Source organism: Coenobita brevimanus, chromosome 1 (assembly GCF_032717465.1).
Source record: "Coenobita brevimanus isolate Jiangsu-jjx chromosome 1, ASM3271746v2, whole genome shotgun sequence".
Classification (NCBI taxonomy): Eukaryota; Metazoa; Arthropoda; class Malacostraca; order Decapoda; family Coenobitidae; genus Coenobita; species Coenobita brevimanus.
This window is the reverse complement of record NC_136954.1, coordinates 70,011,822-70,036,467: the sequence shown is the minus strand read 5'-3', so window position 1 is coordinate 70,036,467 and position 24,646 is coordinate 70,011,822. Positions and strand designations below refer to the sequence as shown.

The window sequence follows — 24,646 nt, the reverse complement described above, 5'->3', positions numbered from 1 at the left end:
ACTGAATGTTAATGGTATTATTTCAGTGCAATATACAGTACTGTATGGTATAGCAGTTAGCATACAGTGTGAGAATATACAACAGTTCTCTCAAAGTTTGTTGCTCTGAAGAATTTTGTAATTTCTTTTAGAAATTTACAAAGGCTTAAATGAAAAAAAAATATATATATATAAATATTATTGGTTCTGTTGCAGGTGTTAACACAGTAATAAAACTGCTGAATGTTATAGCTTGACTTGGTGTATCCCAATATAGGCAGCAAGTCCTTTGTGTTGATAGGAAGTACAGGCCATTCCAGTTTATACTCGACCATGACTTACATCATACCATCCCTGTTCATACTCCCTTAGTCAAACTCCATCATGTGTAACTGTAATTTTAATTTGGAGTAGAGTGTAGTTACAGGTGAGGGAGTTAGGGTGAGGCAGTATGGACAAGTGTGGAAAGGGTGAGTCATGTCAGTGCAGTGCTAATTTGGGATGGATTACAGGCACCGTCATCTGTGTTTGTATTTCCATTTTGTGTTGTTTCAACTGATGCAACCAAGTGTTTTGCTGATGTGTTTGCTGTTTGTTTATGTGGCAGGTTCTGGAAACCATTTGTTCTTTTGATGTGCGTTGTTAGTTGCTCTTTGCTTATTGGTGAAGATTTAATGTGTGAAAGTCTGTATCTGTCTAATCAGTCCATATTACGTCCACTATGAGACAAGACCTTCTTTGTAGAGGGAGAGTGACAGCCATAATTTTACCTTTCCCCATGCTGGTGAGTTCAAATGGGATAGGGGTGTCTGTAGGTAGATTGACGAATGTTGTCGAGATGGAAGTGTTGTATTGCTGTGTGTGTGTCAGACCCTGCAACAGAGGTTATACAGTATGATGAAAGTAATTTAGACTCTGTGCTCATAGATAATTGGGAAAAAAACGATTGATAGTTTGAATTTACTGAACTAAGGACTGTCTCAATCTTTGCACCAAAAGAAGACATAAATTTGATTAAATGAAGATTAGACTATTTTGTGAATGCTTTGTTAATATCTTAAAGCTGAGTGAAAGTGAATGGTATGGTACAGTATTTGTGAATGCAGGTGGTTGTTGATAGAAACACTTGGAAACACAAGACAAAGATTACTGTCAAAATTATCATTGTGCTAGTAACAGTTTTGTATCATCTTTTTCCTTGTTTCTGAGTCCTACTTCACCTCATCTTGTGGGGAAAAAGGCTCACAGTGATGATGATGAAGATGATGATTTCCTTAATGTGTATGTACAGTATATCCTTTTTATCACCACATATTTCAGCACTGTGGCACAGAATAAGAGTGGCATCTGCCTGAGTTCAAAATACAGTACTGTACTGTATATGTACATATGATGCATTGTTTACACTGACACTATTGGTATATGGGAGTGTACTAGCAACTGCATATCATTTTGAGTCACTTTTAACTCGATCTACAGTAGTGTCACTGCATCCCCTTCACATACTTTTCATAAATGTGCACTGGTTTTCCCTTTGTAAATTTGTGTAAAGGTGGTGAGGAAGAGGTAAGTTAAAATGGAAAGCTGCCTGGGGAATAACACACCCTGTAAATATTTGGGAAGGGCCGTGTGCTGGGAGCAATGAATGCCTTGTGCTGGTCTGTTACAGATTTTGCCAAGTAAGTGATTTAGTAACAAGTTTGTAAGTAAACTCAGAATACTTTAACGTTAAAAAACATTTAGTTTATTCTGTTTTGTAGGAAGATAGTTTGTAGTCCTTATGTTCTAGTACAGGTTCTTTCCTTTTTATTGATCATGACTTACCCCATCTTATGTGGGAAGAAATATTCATGAGAGTGATGATAATGAGTAAGTTAAAGAAAATTACAAAAGAGTATGTCCATTGTACTGTGTAGGCTGTTACGTGTGTCTTCTCAGCATTTCATTCAACCCTGACTGTCAAAATGTAAAGTATTTTATATATATATTTTTTAAGGAAAAGGACATCAAAATATCAAGAGAGAGATGTATGCATATGCTTGGCAAAATGTGCAACAGGACATCACTGTGTCTTGCAGGGTAAATGTTGTGGTGTTACTGGTAGGGGTAAGATTACCACGCTGTGTGGGTGACTGCTCTGCTGTGTGTTGGAGTATATTAAGTCCTCATTATACAGAGTTAAGTTCATAGTAAATTAATGAAAGATTATGTATTAAAGTTCTGTTTTTACTTATGCAACATACTTTTTCTGACTTTTATCTATACCCAGACACTTAAATTCCAAAAGTTGTGGGCACAGACAAATCAACTCAGATTTTTTATTCCCTCAGTTTAGAGTACGAGATGTGTGAAAATTGTTATATACGGTATTACTGTAGAATATATCTACGACATATAATGAGGACAGACTGTGTGTTGATAGTGGTGGGTTGGTGTATGGTGTATGACTTTTGCAACTGGTTATGTGAATATATTTTTGAGGATATTTGGGGGCTTTATTTATTTATTTATCTTTACTGATTGGTCTTGGGTAAGTGCTTGAATTGAGAGTGTCTGTGCAGTGTCCATATCTTTCAAAAGTGGTATTTTCTGGGGTGAAAGTTTTTAGAGGAATAAAATACCTGTATTGCTTTTTGTGATTTATGTAAATTTGGGGGTTGCTGTGTTTTTGTGTATTAATGCACAGTATTTATTTAAATTATTTATTAATGCATTGGGAATCAGTGTTTATTCTTGGGTTCATGTTTTTGTGTGTTTTTTAATGCTTATTTTTACCAAGTCTGTTTATTTTTCTTTATTATTTTATTTTATTATTTTTTAATGCTTGTGTGTGTAATTAATTTTTATTCATGGATTTCATGTGATTTTATGTATTAATGCCTGTGTTTGGAATCAGTGTTCATTCTGAGGTGTAATGTGTTTTTATGTGTATTAATGCTTGCATCGGAAATTAACAGTGCCTCTTGTTGGAGCAGCTGGGAGTTAAACATTTACTTGCTGGGTTACGATGTTTAAATGTTGCCTGTAATTAATATAAATCTAAAGATTCTCTAATACCCTCAGTGTTAAACTAATCTAAATTTAGAATGATGGTTGAGTTTGTGGTGTCCAAATTTTAACATTTATTATACTTTGGGGGTTTCTTCCAAGGGTCATATTTTTTTTCTCTGGAAATTTTCTTTAAAGTTTGCATTTTACTTCCATATTTCTCTCAACAGATTGAAAAGATTTTTTTTTTTTTTCTTTTAATGCACTTTCCCTTCACCATGTTTTCTGTTCCTCATTCTTACAAAAGTATGTGGCATGTTTACATCACTGATTCTTCTCATTCTGTTCAGTCTTATATTTTTCCCTTTTTATGTTAAGTGTTTTTCCTTAGGCCTTCTGAATCTATGATATTTCAAGCTTGAAAATAGTATATTAACTATTATGTTGCAGTATTGCATGTTTTGTGTACACTGCTGAACAATATCACTAATATTATTTAAGACTGGTGACATTTTTACAGTGCAGGTCACAAAATGATCTCAGGTTTTTTACACACACACACACATACACACACACACACACACACACACACACACACACACACACACACACACACACACACACACACACACACACACACACACACATGCAGTAATTAACACATCCTAACAATACTAACACAGCATAGCAGCATTACCTTCACTAACAATGGCAGTCTTGCAGATATAACTAACACCACAGCCACTTACATAACAATTTTGCATAAAATGTGTAATGTGCATTAATAATGAGCAGAACTAATTGACATAACTAACAAACCAATTAGTTTACATTCCAGACTTAGTAGATCTTGATTTTTTTTTTTTTAAATACAGTACATGTACCAGAGCACATAATGTTCTGATCTGTACATATACTAAAACATGCCATTCTGATCTGTATATATGCCAGAGCACATACTATTCTGACTAAAGACATGAATGATTTTTATCATATAATTGTGGCATGTACGTATATACATAACAATAAACTGTTATTTCAGTGTGGGCATAACTCATCCATTTGAATTGTCATGCCACTACAACTGCAGATATATTTAATCACACACACACACACACACACACACACACACACACACACACACACACACACACACACACACACACACACACACACACACACACACACACACACACACACACACACACACACACAAACCCTACTACCACTAATATCACATAGTTGGCTTTGCAACCCTACTGAATGTGTGTAAATACCTGGTGAATAAGTTAAGACTTACTCAGAGCTTGACATGACTTGACTATCCTTTGGTGGTTGCAGTCGGATTCTGAAAATGAGAATTCGGTCACCGAGGATCCGTTTGTCCTGCTGGCCAAGGCACAAGAAATTGAAGACACGGTATGCCCCAGCGTTACTCCAATCCGTCCACTTTAACTTGGCCCAGATTATTTCCATTTTGCTGCTTATTTCCCATTGCTCAGTGCCAGGATAAGACAATACTAGTGCTGTACTTCCTTTCTTTACCCCTTCTTCATGACTACCATCATATCCTTATGTTAATCTCTTGCAACAGCTCAGTGGCAGAATATGATAGTACTATAGCTTGCCATCCTTCCCCTAGCACTTCTTCATGACGAGCGATTCTTATGTTAATCTGCTTTAGCCGTGTGGCACTTCTTCATGCCTAATTCATTCACCCTTAACTTGATGGAGATTCTTGTACCTTTGGTACTCATTTCCTGTACCTCACTTGCATTATATGACATTACTGTGATGCCGCATCATTTCTGTTGCACTTCTTCATGACTAACATCATATTCTCGCATTACTATCAATGCAACTCAGTATTCAGTATAGAGAGATGGCAGTTTTAGGCCAGGTTAAGGTGGACAGCATAGTACGCAGTTGATCAATCGCAAAATAATATTAGTGGTATTGCAAATGCTTCCCATCCACAATGTGCTGTTGTGATTTGTTATTTAGTACTGTATACTTCATTCACACTAATTTGGCCCAGATTTTTTTCTCTTTTCCTGCATATTTCACGAAGTTCAGTGGCAGTTAAAGACAGCGCTGTGGCTCTGCATCCATAGCACTTCTTTGTAACTACTTTTTTTTTTTTTGTAACTTAGTATTGAAGACAGATAGTAATTTTAGGCCAAGTTAAAAAAAAACACACACACAAAAAAAATAAACGTATTCATCTAAATCTCTCCCAGCCAGAGAATGGCATTTGTATGTCCATTTTGCTGCTATTAGGTGATTTTATTCAGCTTAGCAGAGCACCCTAGTAGTGAACAGGGTCAGTAGAATATCTTGGTAGTGATGGGCTTAATTGGAGACCATATGGGGAGCTCTGTGGAATAACTCAGAAGATGCCAGATTCGACACTGAGAAAATGGAGGTTAGGCAGTGAATTTTTTTACCCATGGGGTCTTCAGAGTTCCTCCATGAAGTAGAGTCAAAAATTAATATGAGGTTCTCTCTAGAAGAACCCCAAAGGCATCATGTGTCCAGGATTCTGTATTCTATCCTCTGGTTTCTTGATTTTCAATTTGATGTACAGTATTTGGAGTTCCAGTGCTCCACAGCACTCCTCACGTACAGAGTGTTACTCTACAGTTATTTAAAATTAGAAATGTCAGATCAGCACGAGCTCCATTCTCAGCTGTTACGGTGATACAGTTACTGATAACCTTATGAACAAAAATGGTTTCTTTTACAGTTCACACATAAGATTATCAGTTACCATATCCTCATGGGGGTTGACAGTTGGATCCATGTTGATAAAGGATTTTTAACACCAGATTAGCCCCAGAGTAACCTCATAAAGTTCAAAAAATAATTCCTCTGGACACTGTGTCTCTCCAGAGTGAAGTAAAATCTCTAAAGTCAGCAGAAGCAAATATAAAGGATATGATCATAGTGAAAGGGTTAAGTGAATCTACATGGTAGTGCAGAGTGTCGGAGACTTGTATTCAATCCTTCATGTTCAGAAAGTCCCTCTTAAGCTGAATCAAATCATGTGATGGCAGTGAGAATAAAAACAGACATTTCACACACACGCACATGTGCAAGTGCACACACAAACAGTACAGATGAACCTGGGCGCTTAACAACAACATGGTATCACCTTGACTCTAGTTCATCTGTTAACTTGGCATATTTTTCAAACGTTTGCAGTGGATTCCCATAGCCCAGTGGCAGAATAAAATAATATGATCCAACATCCTTTGCATAGCACTTCATGATTTGCATTGTCAACTAGAATTAAGCTCTTACTACCAAGCTCATTTTCAAAATGTGACATTAATTCAGCTCTACATAATTTTCATAGCACTCATCATAACTAGCACTGTATGTTAATCTCTAGAACTCAGCATTCAAGATGAACAGATGGTAATTTTACAGATGATAAAAGAATGGTTTTAGGGTGACCATGGCAATACAGAATAAAAAAGTTGCTGCTTCCCAATCACTGACCAAGCAGAGCCACACACAGCATGTTAACTACTTTGCTATGAGGGGGTGTCTGTTAACCTGAATATAATTGTCTGGTGATTGCAAGAATATAAAATATGTCATTTGTAGCCGCTGCCACACGAGGTCTGATGTGCTTGCTTTTCAGCGCAGCTACAAAGTGACATAACACCAGATGACATATAGCACCAAGTGACGTAACAGACGTGACACCAGGTGACATAACATAACACTAGGTGACAACAGTAGGTGTGATAATACCAAAATAGCATAACACTACCCTTACTTACATCACTAAGTGTTTTACATTCCTATAACCTAACCACTAACATAAAGAGGTTTGTATACATTTTGACATTTTTTTCTACATTTTACATGATATTAACTCTTGCTGAATACAGCAGTTACAGTGTATTCATGAATAAAACTATTGTAAAAACATAAATATTGCCTCAAGTGTTGAGCTTTGCCTACTAGCTGAAGCCTTGCTTGTTTTGTGTACATTATTAAAGTAGTAAAGCTTGTTATTAATAGAGTCTTGTTTTGCATAGTAAAGTATTTTTGTACATTATTTACAAAGCATTTTTAGTTAATGATAAGCTAGATCCTACCCCAGATGTATCACATGACCTAGTCCTGTACCACTTCCCACCAATTCATCTGTCTTGGCTGTACTGTTCTCCTTATCATTGTGTTCTTCACTTTGGTATTTTTCTCTTCACTGCACTGTTGACATCTAACATTTACTCGCTGAGCAGCAGTGCACATCATCCATTCACTTGAAATAATGCTGCCTTCAGGTAACCCGACACTGAATAACAAGCCAGATGGTTTCTAGCAATCTTGGAGAGCATTTATTTCATTGGAGTGTAACCTTATAGCCATCGTAAGGACACCAAATGGTCTAGTGCATTAAGACACCCCTACCAGATGTTACCCTTAAGGATTTACATTCAAGTGATGGTTGGGGTTTATAGATCACATATTGCCACTCATTTGCTCATCTCTGAGCAGTATTATGTGAGCAAAAAACCTAAACTATTCCTTGGATGTAATCCACAATGGGTTACATCCAGTTTCAAGTGCCATAAACCACTACATCACCAGGCATCCAGTTGATTGCATGGATATCACCCAACATAGTACTGCCAGTAAATGATTTCCTGATCTACAAATAACCATTTGAATGACTTTTCTTTTTCCACTTCATCTCTTTCTTTCTGCATGCACTCTTTGTCTCCCTGTCTCATTTCTCATTCTTTTGTTTTTTTCTCATTCTCTCCTTACATTTTTACTCCGTCTTTCTAGTATTATTTTCTCTTCTTTGTTTGCATTTTTATTGTCTCTCTCATCCCACATTTCTTTATTATTTTCTTCTCTGCTTAATTCTTACTGTCACACCATCTCTCTTTCTTTTTTCAGTCATTTTCATCTTCCCTCTTTTTGCTTTCTCATTCTCTCTGTTTCCTTATTCTCATGGTTTCATTGTTTCTGTCTCCTTTTATTTTTACTCTTCTTTCCATCCTCTCCCTTTCCCCAGGCTTATCCGGTCTTCTTTCAGTTCCATCTGTGTTTCATTCTCCTGTACTTTATTCTTCCTTCCCTGTGTCCCCTTTCTTCTTCCATTCCTCTCCTTCTGCCTACCCCTCCTCTTTCCCCGTTGTTTTTCTATCCCTTTCCTTTCTCTTGCCTCTCCATTCTCCCCTTCACCCAGTCCCCCCCTGGCCTTCTTCCAACATCACTCCATACTTCCTCCATCACTCATAACACTACACATCACATAAAAACCCACCCAGCATGCATCCCCACATTTGCACTTTGTTCCTTCATTATCTGTTTGCATACTCTCCTTTCCATCTTAATGCACACTCTCTAGTCATCATCTGTTTGCACACTGTCCCTTCATCATCCGTGTGCAAACTATCACTCTATCAACTGTCTTTATTATCTGTGCACACTATTCCTTCATTACTGTTTGTACAGTATTGCAAATGACAGTGAAATCTGCTTTCAGATTATTTTTTCATAATCTGTTTGCGCACTGGCCTTTCATTATCTGTTTGCACATTGGCCTTTCATTATCTGTTTGCACACTTGCCTTTCATTATCTGTTTGCACACTATCCCTTCAGTACCTGTTTGCACACTATCCCTTCATTATCATTTTGCATGCTAAAGAGGGAAGCCATCACATGGTGGCACCAGTATAACCAGGCGGCTCTGCTGCCCAGTTATTTAAGAGTCCCTGTACACTCTCTGTATCCCCCAAAAGGAGGATGGTGGACTGCAGAAGGGCTATATTAACTTACAGTCCACTTAGTTCATGTCCAAATGAGCCTGAGGTCATAACAACAACACTGTCCCGTGTTATCTATTTGCATATTATCCCTTCTGTCTGTCCTTCTGTCTTGTGTGTGAGGAAGTCATTTTTAGATGCTGAATCCCTTGTAGAGCCAATAATAGCAAAGCATAATTGCTGTTCTGTTTTTTTCCAGTGTTTATATTCCTTCCATCATATACTGTATAGTAATGCATAATTAGCCAAAATTTAACCCTATTATTCACTTTTCCATGTCATTACAGTACATATTTTCATATAATTTTCAGAATATTAATCTTCCTTCCCTTTTGTGTGTAATGTATTTTGAAACAAGGTGCACCAACTCTTCCCCATTTTCTGTCATTATGAATATGTACAGTATATTTTCAGTTTTTATAATTAAAAAATTTTCATTCCCTATCATCATAATTGCTAACATCTGTTATTTCCTCTGGTAGTCATGAATTGCATCCTCAGTTTGTTGCAAGTGCTTTCATGGTGCCTAGAAATTTACGTCCTCTTTCAGTTCCCTATCAACGTAAATCATAGCACCATGTTCTGGGTGGCTTAGGAGGCTTCTTAACACATCCTCCTTAGTGATTTATTCTGCATTTAACATGTTTGTATCCTCTAGTATGTTATTGAGGCAAACTATTTCAGTATTAAAAGATGTTGTAAAGTCTTGTAGGCCACCTGAAATTTGACTAAAAAATTCCCTGATAGAAATCTGACTATCCAAACATGATCCAGGTTTATAATTATTCATAATGTTTGATTGTCCAGTCAACTAACACTTTTCGGACTCCTTTAATTTGCTGTCAGCAAAATGAGACTGTCCGGTATTAGATGAAATGTTGTCATGTGCATGAGAGGGTTCTTGGTACCACATTTTTATAACACCTAGTTGCCTGTGGTTGCCATCTGGTGAAATGGTTAAAAATATGCCCATGAACATTATGCAGAACTTCATTTTGCATAAAGCTTTTCGATATGTTCTGTTTGGATAATCCGAGTTCTATAATGTACCCACAACCATCGCCACTTCACCGTTTTATCAATACAGTGCATTTGTTTTAACCTGACAGGAGTATTGTAACTCCTTCCAGCTCAATAGATGGCCAGGTTTTGTTTTGTCTGATTGGAGGGTCAGTTTTGGCTAGTGACGAAGGAGACTCATTCCTACCTCATAACCAGAGATCAAAATTCACACAGCCACAACTTAGTATTCGGGTTGTAAGAGTGGTCCAGTTCTGTCAGGTGAAAACATGCAGACTATAACTATCATCTCTTCAAATGTCTCTGTCCTTTATCAAAATTTATCTGCAAAAATCCTCTTCAAAACCCCTATCATCAGTTCTTCAAATTCCCTTTTGTTGACATTTTTTTCTTCAAAAGTTTCTTTAAATTTTACCATTTCTAATAATATGCTTCTTGAATTTTTGCCAGAGTTTACTTCAATTATGTTTTTTTCAAAATTTACGTCTTGAAAGCTTCCCTGGCCCTTCACCTTAACCCACTGAGCTTGGAGATGTCTTTTTCATTATATTCTTGCTGTCTCCTGATTTTAATCAGCTTAGAAAAGATTTTTGAACAGAAGAGGTTAGATACAGCCATAACAAACCCCTTCACTACCAGAGGTCTTCCTAAACTGAAGGAAATCACATGACATCCACAAGAATAAATTTTAAAAAAGACATCAGACAGATTCATTGGGTTAAATCATGATACACTGCCACCCCCTCCACTAACTCGCTCTCTTGGCACCCACCCAGCACATACCCAACCTGCCCACCGCCTACATATTCGACTCGGTGATGATATATGCCAATGCGGTGAGGGACCTTTACCAGGCAGCCATCAACAACTCAGAGAATGTCACTGTGGAGGAGATAGCCAGAGATGGGGCTCGGATCAAGGACCACCTCAGGAACATGACCTATAACAGTGAGTTGATCCCCCCCCCCCTTTTTTTTTTTTAGCTCTCTTTTCATTTTATCTCTCTCTTTCGTACTTTCTGTCTCTCCTGGGTATTATTGATGTATCAGAGAATGTCGCTGTGGATGAGATAGCCAGAGATGGTGGTCAGAGCAAGAACCGCCACTGGAATAAGACCTGTTAAAGTGGAGGTTTCTCTGCCTGTCTCTTATTTTATATTGTACAATAGATAACCTTTAACACTCCATTCCCTGAGGCCCAGCAGCCTTCCTATATGTCACACACCTTCACGTGTCACAGCTTTGCTTGCGTCTTGTTGGCGGGGGATGGAAGTGACATTAAAAATAAGGTCGTAGACTAAAATGCATTACATCCCTCTGAATAATAAAGTCAAGTTGTGCCTGAGTGTCTGTCTTCATTTGTTTGTTTCTTTCACAAGAACGGTAATATGTATCGACCCAATTCATTTTCCATTAGCTTGGGGTCTGGGGAGTGTTTAAAAAAAAAAAAAAAAAAAAAAAAAGTGAGCATGCACAATGCAGTGGTGCAGATTTGTTGGAAATTGACTTTTTTTTTTTTTTTTTTTTCAGAATTGGTCATTGTGGGAGTATGGAAACAAAGGCAGTGCTATTTGCAAACATTTTGTGATAGAAAGGCTATTAGTTTGTCCCGTAGATTTTTGCAGTTAAGCATTACAGTAGTTTCTTATAAATCGGGGGTGTTTTCTAAAAAATGCCATGCATATTACATACATTTGGGTCTTTATTTAGAGGGACATTGACAAGCCAGGTTTATAAATAGCAATGGGAGAAATTTATTAGTGTCACGATAAGAACATAAGAAGAGAGGATAACAACGGTAGGCCGGTTGGCCAATGCTAGGCAGCTCCTAGAGGAGTAACTGAACTACTAATGTGAGATAAGGATAGCAAAGAAGAATGCTGATGGTGATGATATGGAGGGTGATGGTAATGATGATTATTAAGGGCAACAGTGATGATGAGAATGATGTTGAAGATGAGGATGATGGTGACAGTGATAATGGTGGTGGTGGTGGTGAGGATAATGATAATGATAATGAAAATGACAGTGAAGTAAAAATCCGATCAGCATTTCTTGTCAGTAAATAAATGCTCCCACCACTTTCTTCCCCACAGGCATCCTTGGCTTCAGCATGACAATGAACACAAATGCATCAAGTGAGGGGAACTACAGTGTGTATTACTTCTCCAACTGCCCCAATGGAACAGAAGATACCATTAATTGTACCAAGTGTTTGCACAAGATTAGCGACTACTACAGGGAGGTGAGTCATTGCTGGGTAAAAGAGGAAAAATGATGGTGGTGATGATGATAATTGGATCCATGTTGATATAGCATTTATTACTGAAAATTAGACCAAGAATAACCTGAAGTCTCTTATACATTTCTTGGGACACCCTGTATTTATGTTTCACTCTCATACCGTCAGCAGAACTCCTCACCGCCTCGCACATTTTTTGTGACACCCAACAATTATTCCTCACTTTCTCACCCTTCACCTCTCCCTGTCTCACTCATAGCCTGTGGCACCCTACAAATAGGCCTTACCCTCACACCCCTCAACAGAACTCTCCCTATCCCACACATTTCCTGTAACCCTCTCACCCCTCACCTCTCCTTGTCTCACTCATATCCTGTGGCACCCTACATTTAGGGCTCACCCTCACACCTGTCAACAGAACTCTCCGTGTCTCACACATTTCCTTTAACCCTCTCACCCCATACCTCTCCCTGTCCCACTCATATCCTGTGGTACCCTACATTTAGGCCTCACCCTTACACCTCTCAGCAGAACTCTCCGTGTCTCTCACATCTCCTGTAACACTTTGGATTTATGCCAAACCCTCTCACCCTGCAACAGAACTCCTCCCTCTCGGCGACGGCCATTCGTATACGATTTCTTGACGAACCTGAGTGTGGCTTTGACAACTCCCGGTGTCCCCAGAGCGGCCATGAGTACAAAAAGACCCTGGCCATTGCCCTGGGGGTCTTACTGATCCTGTGCATGTTTGTATCGACGTACCTGTACCGCAACTGGAAATACGAGCAGGAAATAGTGGGCCTGCAGTGGCGCATCAACCAGATGGACCTGACGATGAGTAACCACGTGGGCGGCGGGAGTCGGGTATGTGAGGGCGGATTATACTCTACCTCTTCTTCTCTTACCAGCAGGGTACGTAAGTATTGCAGACGTCGCACCATGCCCATGCCTCACCCTCATCCCAGCCTTATGATGCCCATGCCCTGTGCCTTATTATTGTCCAGTCTTACCCTGCTCCAAGTCTTATGATGCCTCTGCCCCTGCCCCATGCCTTGTTATACCCCTGACTCATGCCTTATTATGCCCCTGCCCGTGCCAGACTCTGCCTCTGCCCCATGCCTTATTATACCCCTGACCCATGCCTTATTATGCCCCTGACCAATGCCTTATTATGCCCCTGACCCATGCCTTATTGTGCCCCTGACCCATGCCTTATTATGCCCCTGACCCATGTCTTATTGTGCCCCTGACCCATGCCTTATTGTGCCCCTGACCCATGCCTCTTTATGCCCCTTACCCATGCCATAATATGCCCTTGACCCATGCCTTATTATGCCCCTGCCCCATGTCTTACTGTGCCCTGCCCCTACCCTATGCCTGTGATCCTGCTTCATTCTTTACACTGCCCCTGCCTCATGCCTTATTCTGTCCCTGCCCCAGTGCCCCTGTCTGCTCATACCCCATACCTTTCTCCATGTTTGCCTCATTTGTATACTCCTGCCCCTGCCTTTAGTCTGTCCTTCCTATGCCCGTGCCCGTGCCCCTTCCTCTTCGTTTACTCTGCCCCACCCATGTCTTTGCCTGTGCCCCTGTGGTTGTCTGTGTCTTACTGTCCTCCCCAACCCCTTCTTTTGTCCTTGCCTTATTCTCCTTCCTTGTCTCACCCTGCTGTTCCCTGCCCCTGCCTCACCCTACCCTGCACTTCCTACCTTCACCCTCCCCAACCCTCCCCTACTGTATCGTACCCTCTGTTGCTCTGCCCTGCTCAACTCTCTCCTCCCCATCCCTGTTCTACCTTCCCCTCTCATCTGTTACCCCCTCCCTGCTCTACCTTCCCCTTTCCAACCCAACCCAGCCCAGCCCTGACATGCCATGCCTTGCCCTACCTTACCCTACCATACCCAAACTGACCTTCCCTGTCCTACTCTGCACTGCTCTTCCCTGCCCCATCCTCCTCTGTTTTCTCTGCCATGGCTTGCCCTGCCCTGTATTGTCTTATTCTTCCCTGTCCTACCCTACCCTACCCCACCTTGTCTTGCCCTGCTCAACTCTGCTTTTCTCTACTGTACCCGACCCTTTTCTTACGTTGCCCCATCCTGCTCTGCCCTACCGTGTCCTACTCAGCCTCATTCTGCCTTGCCCTGCCTTGCTCTTCGTTGTCCTTCCCTGCCTGCTGTAGCCTGGCCTGTGCCCTGTCAGCCACAGTGGTGTCCTTCTCAAGTTTTTGTTTCCTTTCATTTCAACTTTGGTTATGTCTGCTGACAAAGTTGTTGTTTAATCTCCCTGTGGCCTCTTGACTGTGTCCAGTATCATTCAGACATTTTATCTTCAGACCCTTGGTTATGTATCCTGGTGGGCTTAGGAGGCTTTGTAGCACCTTTTCGTTGCCACTTTATTCTAGCCTGTGGCTCCTCATGTATGGCATGTAGTATGACGTATATAGATGGGAAAAATTTATAAAACCCATGAAACCATTTTTTTTACCTCACAGTCCTTTTGAAGGCAGCCTCAGAATAGACAGAAAGCCACTAGCATCACCCAGGAATTAGAAAATGTGGGGACAGGAATACAGGTAATTGTAGACTGAGAGAGCAGATGGAAGGATACATTGCATGTGTCCAGTCATAATATATCACCAAACATAAAGACCTTTTTCTCATCTGCTCTTTTTCGAAAGACTCCAGACACTTCAGTCTCCATACATGGCAAATGTGTGAACAAAAGCATACAGTATGGTGTTTGTTTTAAAGGATTGATGAGACAGCGACAACCTAGGTGTTAAATTCTCATGTCTGGCAAGGCATAATACTGAAACAATACACTCACACCTCAGCGCTCTCAGCCTGGGATGATACCTGCTGTCACCATTTCTAATAGCTACGTGATGTTGTCAGTAGCCTTTACTACTTCATGAGGAGGTCTCCAAAAGAAGAAATGTAGAGTGAAAAATTAAGAATATAAGAGAAAATGTGGTGAAATGTGCAAAATGTAGTAGTAAGGAAAAATGTCCATGGAGCATCCCAAAGCCACAGGAATACAGCCAACAATACACCACACCAGCACTCCTCACTTAATGTGTGATGTGTCCAGGCAAATTATAATGCTTGTGACACATACTTAAGTTATTGTAAGCAATAGAACATCACTGAATTTAAACTTGTGAGCTTTGATAGTAGCTAAATCATTAGTTGGCAGTGTAATGAAATAGCTTTGGCTGAAACTTGTAAGTGAGGAATACTTGTACCTTTTTCCCTAGCAACACTTACTAATATTTTTCCTTGTCATCACATAATTTTTGGCAGAAACAGTTCTTCATACATTGCATTTGTGAACATAATAATTTTTAAGTGATAATTTTATGTTGATAAAAAGTATCAGAATTCTCAGTATAGAATCAGTTTCACCTCATTCATCCTAACACAAGTTCCCACAATCACATTGGATGGAATGGTACAGTTCACAGCTACTTCGTCTCTTTGGATACAGTTTAACCCCCTCGCGCATCGTAAGTTTTCTGTGTGTGTGTGACATGATCAGAGAAAATGCCACGAGGGCAGGCTGGACTTGTGGACAAAGGAAAACATTCCCGTGTATTTTATTTGCCCCAGAAATTGGTCATAGTGGTATAGATTGTATACCATCATCTTCCCTGATGTTTATACTATACTGTAAGCTAATAAAAACACACAAAATTGATGAGTAACAGTACTGTGAAAGTACTGAAGTGAGGTGAGAATACTGTTGTTCAGCAGTGAAAATAACTGCCCTACACTCTAGCCAAAATTTTGCCCACATAATGCAAGAGCTAAGCATATGTCTAGATGCAGACTTTCATGAGCTTTCGCGTGGTGTTGTTGGAATTCTGATACAACCAATAGTTTTCGAATAAATCACCAAAAATTGTGCATCCCCTCCCCCTCGAACCGAAAACTGAGAGAATGCTGACTATTTGAGAGTGTTGGCCTGGAAATAGACACCCTCCCCTATGATGCAACAAATATTGATGCATTTCATGCTAAAACATAATTTTTGGTGAATATTTTTGTCCAGAATTGCCTAATCAACATCCCTTCAGACCAACACTTGACAAGTGCATCATAGTGCGTCGTAGGTTCCTCTTCAGACAAACATCGTTTTGACCAGGTTTGAGTCATCGCGTGTGAAAGGGTTAAGGAAGACGAAAGCCCAAGGTACCATCTCTCCATTTCCCATGCTGTAGGAGTTGTAAGGCTGCTTGCAGCACAGATTCTGAGCCAAAAGAGAGAGAGATTTCAAGACACTCACTCCTCTCGTTGTAGGAGGAATGAGGCTGCCTACAGTACAGATGTTGAGTCATGGGGGTGAGGTTTGCAGAAACCCACTCCCAGCTCTTTTAGTCACTGTAAGAGTTTTTATTATATTCATCATCATCATTCATCATCCAGACCTCCATGTCCACCCTCTCGCAGGGTGAGAAGTAGCAACGTCCAGACGGCCCAAGTTTGCCCAATCCAATGGGCCACGCTTCCATTCACTAATCATTCAAGCCCCTGGAACCCTGGCTATATCTGATACTCCAAAAACATTCACCACATTCTGTAGCTTCACGTAAACGTATCTGATAGAGTCAGTCTGGACGCTCAAGGTTGAGAGTCTAATATACATTTCACCACCAAAGAAGGTTGACAGTCTGATATACTTTTCACCACCAGTGATGAGTACATATTAATGAAGATCTCTGGGGATAAGTATAATTGTCAAAATGGTTTTGATGTGGCTGTTTAGAGATGTGGGTACTCCTTCATCCATCATTTGTGCTGCAAACAGTGTTGTAGGTCCTATGACACCAAAGGAAAATTGTAGTATTGTGACTTCCCACTCCTCTGACTCATATCCCAAAAGACAAAAAGCTGTGCTCTGGATCTCTCCACACCATGTGAAAAAAGGGATGATGCATTAGTGTGATAATAATTTTTAACCTCTTCTTTGACAACATCGTTTTATATTGGAATCTTCAGCTTATTTTATTCAGCTCAGATGGAATTCTCCAGGCATAAGGAGTTAGATATAGCCTTCATAAGCCCTGTAACTACTTAGGGGTCTCCAGGTGAAACAATAGCCTGGTATTTGTTAGAACAAAATGAAACAGGACAGAATTTTGCATGTGGCAATATATAATGTATTCATGCTGCTAAGCAATTTTTTATTGAGTGTAGGAGAATTCCTTAGTAGTAATAGTAGTAGTGGTGGTAGTAGTAGTTGTAGCCCCAGCTTCATCTGAATGCAATCCCTGTGGACTGCAGACTGATGTTGTCCTTCTCTGCAGTTAACCATCCTCCTTTCAGGGGATAGGGAAAGAGTTGAGGGATGTTTGCATAACAAGTAAGTGGATCTAGCAGGTTACTGTATATCAGTGCCACCACTTGAAGGTATCCCTCACCAGCATCAAGTCCCATAGCAGTAAAGAGGTTCATAATGGCTATCTCTGACCCCCTTCTAGTTTGAAAAATCTCTCCCATACTAAACAAAATTGCCTGGAGAGAAAAAAAAAAAAACATAGTTTAAACATTTTTATCATAGCAGAGGGATTAAATATACCGGTACTATATAAGGATGGAAAGCTCACACATGTGGTTGGTGAAAGTTTGCTGTGATGTAGTGTGTTGTTGAGGATTAAACCATTGAGTTGGGGATGTCAGTTCATTTTATTCTTGCCACCTCTTGATGATTTTATTCAGCTTCGGATAGACTGAACTGGAGGGATTATTGATACCCTTAGTAATCTCCTCCACTACAAGGGGTTTTCATAATGTTGAATGAAATCATCTGGCAGCAGCAAGAATAAGGTAAAACTAACGTCACCTGGTTGCAAGAGGTCAGCTCGTTCCATCCAGGGATATCTATTTTGTCCTATTCTTGTTACTACCAGGCGGTTTTATTCAGCTTAGGAGAGAATATACTTGCCAAAATGGTTGCATACAGCCTTCATTAACACGTTCACTACATGAGTCCTCTTATAAGCTGATTAAAGCTGGTAACTGCAATACTAAGGCTGCATCCACACCAAATGCTTGCTGGCGTGGGCAGGTCTGTATGTGGATTTGGCATCACTGTAACCCATCTGACTCTGCTGGACATAGGTGGGTGCAGGGGGGAATTCACATGGGTTACAATGATGCACAACTCCTGCCCGCAACTGCCCACACCAGCACGCATCTGGTATCGATGTGGCCTAAGATGCAAATGACGTCTGCAGGTTGAAGGAGTTAAAGCGAGTTTTATTTTACTGTATTTTTTCCCCTTGCCTTGTTTGATCTCTCTGTTCACAGTTCCTGATATGACAGAATTTGGAATGAATTATCTCCTTTCATCTGCCTTTCTCTTTGCTGTGTATACTGTGTTTATGATGCATCCCTTTGCAACCATACTACTACAATATACTGTATTATATATTGTATTTAATAACCCGTGCAATCACTGCTACAACTACATCAACTGCTGTTACTACTACTATTGCTACTACTGTTACTACAGCTACCACCTACCACTACTGCTACCACCACCACCATCACCACCACTACTACTACTACTACTACTACTACTACTACTGCTACCACCACCACCACCACCATTACTACTACAACAGCAGTTGCTAGTAAAGTAGTCATTACTACCACCAATACTTCTGTTACCACCACTGCCATTGTTATTGCTTTTACCACCATCACTACTACAACTACTGTACTGCTAAGGTACTACCACCACCACTACAACAAGGCACTACTACCACCACCACTTCTACTTCTTTTTTCACCACACTCACATATATGTTAGTATGTCCTCACCCACCCAATACCACAGCTACCACCACAGTACCTGACTAATTAATGAATCACTTGTAACCATTTCTCTCAGTGTTTTACATTTGACTTCCTCTGTGTTCTTTAATTGTCCCTTTTTTTTTTTCTCATCATTCTTCTGTTCCATGTTTTTTAATTCCCTTTCCCACTTGCATTCCCCCTCCCCCTTTTCCCCTGTGATATCTTATTTTCTTGTAGTGGTCCTTAATTTAACTTCTCTCCTACATTAAGTGTGGGTCTCTCTCTCTCTCTCTCTCTCTCTCTCTCTCTCTCTCTCTCTCCCATTATTTTTTAATTTTGGTTTTTGATGTTCAGTCCTCTCACTCCCCCCTGCACTCTCCATATATGTGTATTTTCTGTGGAAAGGACAGATGACTTTGCAGACATAGAGGTGTGGCACAGTGAGTAGAATTTCTATAGTATTTCTTTAGCTTGGTAATAGAGAGGCCATGTAGGTAAGTCTTGTTGTTCATTTGTGGTGGTGTGTTGATTTGTAGACTCCCTGTAGACTCACATGTAGTTAGAGTTAAGGCTGTCTATGCTTAAACAACCTACTCTTTTCTGTTTAATGCCTATCACTTTTCTGGATGATAAATAAAAATTATAGTGTGGCTGCAACAGACAGATCTAAATTTTCTTGCACATACAAAGACAAAAGTCGTGTCATGAAATCTGGTGAAAACGTCTGCTGAAAGAATCAAGTTTTAGTGCCCTCAGCTTTGTGTCATACGGACACTTGCACAGTGTAGAGACGTGTTCTCATGTGCAGCTTACACCACCCCCAGAATACGACTCACTTTCCATTCTGTCATGTCACCTAGAAATTGCTCTCTCTCTCTCTCTCTCTCTCTCTCTCTCTCTCTTTCCATTTCAATTTTCTCTATTTGCATTTTCAAGGGTATGTATTAATTTAAAGTGATTACAAGAATTCTATCATTCTGTCTGTCTATAGCCAGATGTCTTACTCCTGTACAGGGTGGCCACAGACAAAATCACCTCCATGTCATCCTGTCCCCTGCCATGACACTGCCTTCCTCCAACTCACACCTCCCTCTCTCATATACCTCACTACTCCATCCCTCCATCTCATTCTCAGTCTCTCCCTCTCTTCCCCCTCCACTGTACTCACATATGTCAGGACACTAAGATATCATAACACACTACAAAATAGTTAATGACATATATGCCTTTAATATGTAATATAGAGGTTTGAGGAAAGTCACGCCTAAATTCAAGAGAGCTGGAGGAAACAGCAGTGGAAATCGTAACTAGGAAATTTCCCACTCAGCACAGTATGACGTCATGGAAAACTCACACCACACACCTAATGGAAGAACACCACACACATACACATGCCTACACTCATGACCCAACCAGTTATATATAGGGGAAATTGGAGAGACAGGTCAGAAGGGATTGGGACGTGATAGGAAACAGGAGAGGCTTGGTGGGAATGGCAGGAGTAGAGGGCATGGCATTAGCTAGCATAAACCGCCTTCACCATAGTACTGGTTGGCAAGATAACTCCATTGAGAATAAAACTGCAATCAAACCCCAGACTCAGATATCTTTCTCCTGCTGTCTGTGACAAGACAGGTTTGAAAATTTTCTCCTCTTTCACCTCTGTAAACTAACATTTTTGGAAATGCATCGGCTACAGCTACGAGACATACTGTACACTTTTCATCCTCTCCATGTGACCAGACCACCTCAGTGTATTTCTCCTAATGTTTTCTACCACGCACACATCCACACCACAATGCTTCTTCACTTCCTCTTTTTCCAGTCTGTCTCATCATGTAACTCCACATACTCCTCTCAAATTACACCGTTTCCATTGTTCTCAATCTTGAATTTTTTCCTTCCAACAAGGTCCAAGCTTTGTTTCCATACATTAAAGTTGATATCACAATACTGTCATACAGTGACCTTTTTTACTTCCATGCTCACTTCCCTGTTTCTTATCACTGCTTTCAAAGAACCAGCAGCCTTTCATCCCTGTTGTACCCTTTCAAGCACTGCATACTCTAATCTTCCATTCTTACTCATCACACTAGCCAAGTACGTAAATGCACTTACACATTCTATTTCCTCACAATCCAGCCTTACTGTGCATTCAGTGACTTCATTTCTCACGAAGACCACAACTTCACTGTTCCTTACATTCATCTTTAAATTCTGTTTCTTACACTCCTAGACTCATTCATCAAGCCTTGCAGTTCCCGTTTGTCTTCACGTAACAGTACCAGATCATCGGCAGACAATAGAACAGGAAGTTTCCAAAAGTTGCCCTCCGTCATTAGGGCCGTTCCAGCATCCACTGCTTTATCTTGTATCCCTTGTAACTCCATCCATATACAGATTGAACAGTCATGGAGGCATGGCACATCCCTGTTTCAGTCCAACATTCAGATACAAAAATTCTTTCAGTTCACCATCCACATGCACTGCAGCCTTAGCACCCTCATACATACTCTTCACGGCGTGCAACAGCTTCCGAGTTACTCCATACATCTTCAATATTTTCCACATTCCTTGTCTATCCACACTGTCATATGGTTTCACCAAAACCATGAAGGGTGCATACAGCTTCTTTCCCTTCTTTAGAAACTTTTCCTCTAAACTTGTTAGGATGAATTTCTGATCTACACCTCTTCCCTTCCTATAACCTCCCTGTTCTTCTCCAACTACTGTACTTCCACTGTTTTTTCCCTAAGTCTGTCAACAAGTATCCTACCATATACTTTTCCTGTTACACGGTGAAGACAAATTCCTCTATGATTACCGCACAGTTCTTTTTCCCCTTTTCCTTTATATAGGGGAATAATTATACTGGACTTCCAATCCTCGAGGAGTCTACCTTCTTCCCAGGCCAACCTGCACATCTTCCTTATCCATTCTACAGCCACGTATTCTGCCGTGCTTCAGTATTTCACCACACACTCCATCAATTCCTGGGGCTTTCCCCATTTTTACTTTATTCATGGCTTCCACTGCTTCCATCCTTCTGATCTCTTCTTTCCTTCTCATCTCCCTCCTCTCAGCTGCTTATACATTATTTTCATTCTGTATGTTTAATGTCACAAGAATTATTGTCATAAATGTAGGTCAGTAGCAATTATATTTTGTTCCATTAACCACTTTTTTTTTTTTTTTAAATAATGGTTCACGCATATTACAATGAATCTGACACCATTTCACCTTGAAATTATATAAAGAGCTTTATTGCACATGAAAATATAGTCATGGTGCAATGATAATGCTTTAGAATTATATTTGAAATTTCTGGTTTCACAGTCATTTATTAAGCCTATCACAAACACTCTACGGTTTCTTGGTGATAATGCTTTGTCCAGAAACAAGGCAATGCTACTGATATGTTACGTGAACATTTGATGTTCATAATTGAATGTTAATCCACTAATAATATTAATTTAGTCAATTACATTTCACTTAAAATATTCAGTCTCTGTGCACCTTGTTTTGCTGGTGGTGTCCATAGCAGATCACTTTGCGAATCTCTTACATACTATTTCTTCTTTCTTGGTGAAATGCCTTTCAGACACGGCTGTGGGAAGAGTGTCCCCTCCTTCCACACAAATGCATCCACTTTAGTCTGGTGATTTTATCATTTGGCATGTGAAAGTGTCTCAGATAATGGCCATTATGTCATCCCAGGACACCCAAACACACACCACATTATGAAAAGTACTATATAGTATTCTTATAAAATGTATAAAAATAATGCAGGCTATGCATCACACTGAGCTACTGAAAAGACACTTCTTGTCCCGGCGTGTGGTACCCTGGTTACGTCGCAGGTCAAGGTGCCTAATCACAGATCAGCTGCGGAAAACCTACCTCACTTTGGTCCAGAGATGACCACACTGTTCTGCTGGTTTTACTTGAGAGAGATGTGTGTGTGTGTGTGTGTGTGTGTGTGTATCCAGTATATACAATACTGTATATATATATATATATATATATATATATATATACTGTATGAGGTCCTGCACACCACAAAGAGTAAAGCGCCATACCAACTGAAAAATGTTTTTTTTCACCATCTGCTTCCTCAAACACTACCCTATGACCGCACAAAGTTGCTTTGCCCATTTATAATTAGTGCAGTAAGGGTGAAAGTCTGAAATGAGCAAAGCGACTTTGTGCAGTCATAGGGTTGTGTTTGAGGGAGCCTGGTAGAAAGAAACGGGTTTCAGATGGTATGGTGCTTTGCCCTTGTGGTGTGCACAAGGTCTGTAATGGTGTGGTAACAAAAGGGCTACCTGAACGATAACCGTTTTCCATTGTGCCTTTCTCCAGCAGTAGCCTAATTTGCCTTTCTGTTCTGCATACACAGAATGTTTGCACTATCTGTTAGGGATTCTCCCCCTAAAAAGTAGGTAGATCATGCCCTTTCTCAACTCCCTACTAGTTGGATGCATGTGGCTTTCCCTCTCCCTACCAACGTACGGTATATACTAAGCCTACCTGATGTTTTGTGATGAGAATAAGTTGTAAGATGTAATGGTCAGGCTTTCATTGTCTGACTGTATGGTTTACATTTCCTCCCTCGGACTTAGCAGATTTCGCAAATCAGTGCTAAGGCTTCGGAATTTCCGTGGTTAATGTATACCATCATTCCATCACCAACGGATATAAGGCTTGAGGAAGTCAGGCTAGCCAACCATGATTATGTAACTGTAGTAGAGCTCTCCTACTGTTTCACATGTTTCACTTAATCTTCGGACAAAACTACGACATGACTTTTGTCTTTGCACACCCCAGCATTCTAGTGTCACACACCCACAGATACAGTACAGTACTGTACACTACTTATAATTTTAATAATTTCTGTTACTGTTATAATAGTTACTATATGTACACTTCTAAGGCATCGTTCCACCCTGTATCTCTTCTCAGTTGGCTAGATTTTTAAAAGATTTTCTTCTGGATTATCATATAGGGAAGTAGGTACGGCACTTGTAATCATAGTTTGAAAATGTCTCTCTCCCACACCACAGTGGATCCTTTCATCCCAGGGTGTCTTGTGACTCCAGATGCAAAAGTCAGGATAAATGATTCCATAAATGTCCTCAGTTTAATTGAAATAGATAAAACTGTTGTTAATAACTGACACACCTTTGAAGAAACCTGCCAAATATGGTGTGAGAGAGAGAAGCTGAGGTCCATCTGTAAGTTTCCTGCAGTCTGGAATTAGATTGCTGGCCACCAACAATATAACCCGCTCTAGTTAGTCTCACTCACCACTCATTCATGACATTTTTCTCTTAGCCTCACTCACCTACTGAATTTCTGTCGTCAATTTCTCACTCACTGAATTTCTCTCGTCAATTTCTCACGGGTCTCTCTTGGCAGTCTCTTATTGCCCTTTCAGCAGTCAGTCTTTCAGCTCCTTTTCTCTAGTCAGTCTCTCATTCTCTGCCTGCTTTACTAAATCAACTTAAATTACCTTCATGCAGTCTGCCACTCTTTCCTTTGAATCATCTCATTAACCCTTGCTTCCTGGATGTTGTATATTTTGATTTATTCTTGCAGCCATGAAACAGTTTTATTCAGCTTTGTTTTTTTAATGAAGGCTTTAAATACAACCTTTATTAAGGCTGTTCAGCTGTGAGGGATCTTTCCTAAGCTATAATTGAAGGCAGCAAAAATAAAATGAAAATTAATCTTGGGGTTGAAGAGGTTAGATTACTTTCTAGTCAGTTTCTGACTCGCCACTCACTCCTCAGAAGCATCACACCCTTACATGTCTTTCCCTC

General features: G+C 40.1%; 1 protein-coding gene across 1 annotated transcript in view; it reads left to right on the top strand.

Moving 5' to 3' along the window:
- Positions 1-24,646, top strand: part of LOC145391089 (receptor-type guanylate cyclase Gyc76C-like) — a 152,266-nt gene that overhangs the window by 105,894 nt on the left and 21,726 nt on the right. Inside the window, exons 11-13 of the mRNA XM_080265812.1 lie at positions 10,560-10,731; positions 11,879-12,027; positions 12,625-12,888. Coding sequence (XP_080121938.1) covers positions 10,560-10,731; positions 11,879-12,027; positions 12,625-12,888 — 585 coding nt within the window. The remainder of the gene's footprint in view (positions 1-10,559; positions 10,732-11,878; positions 12,028-12,624; positions 12,889-24,646) is intronic.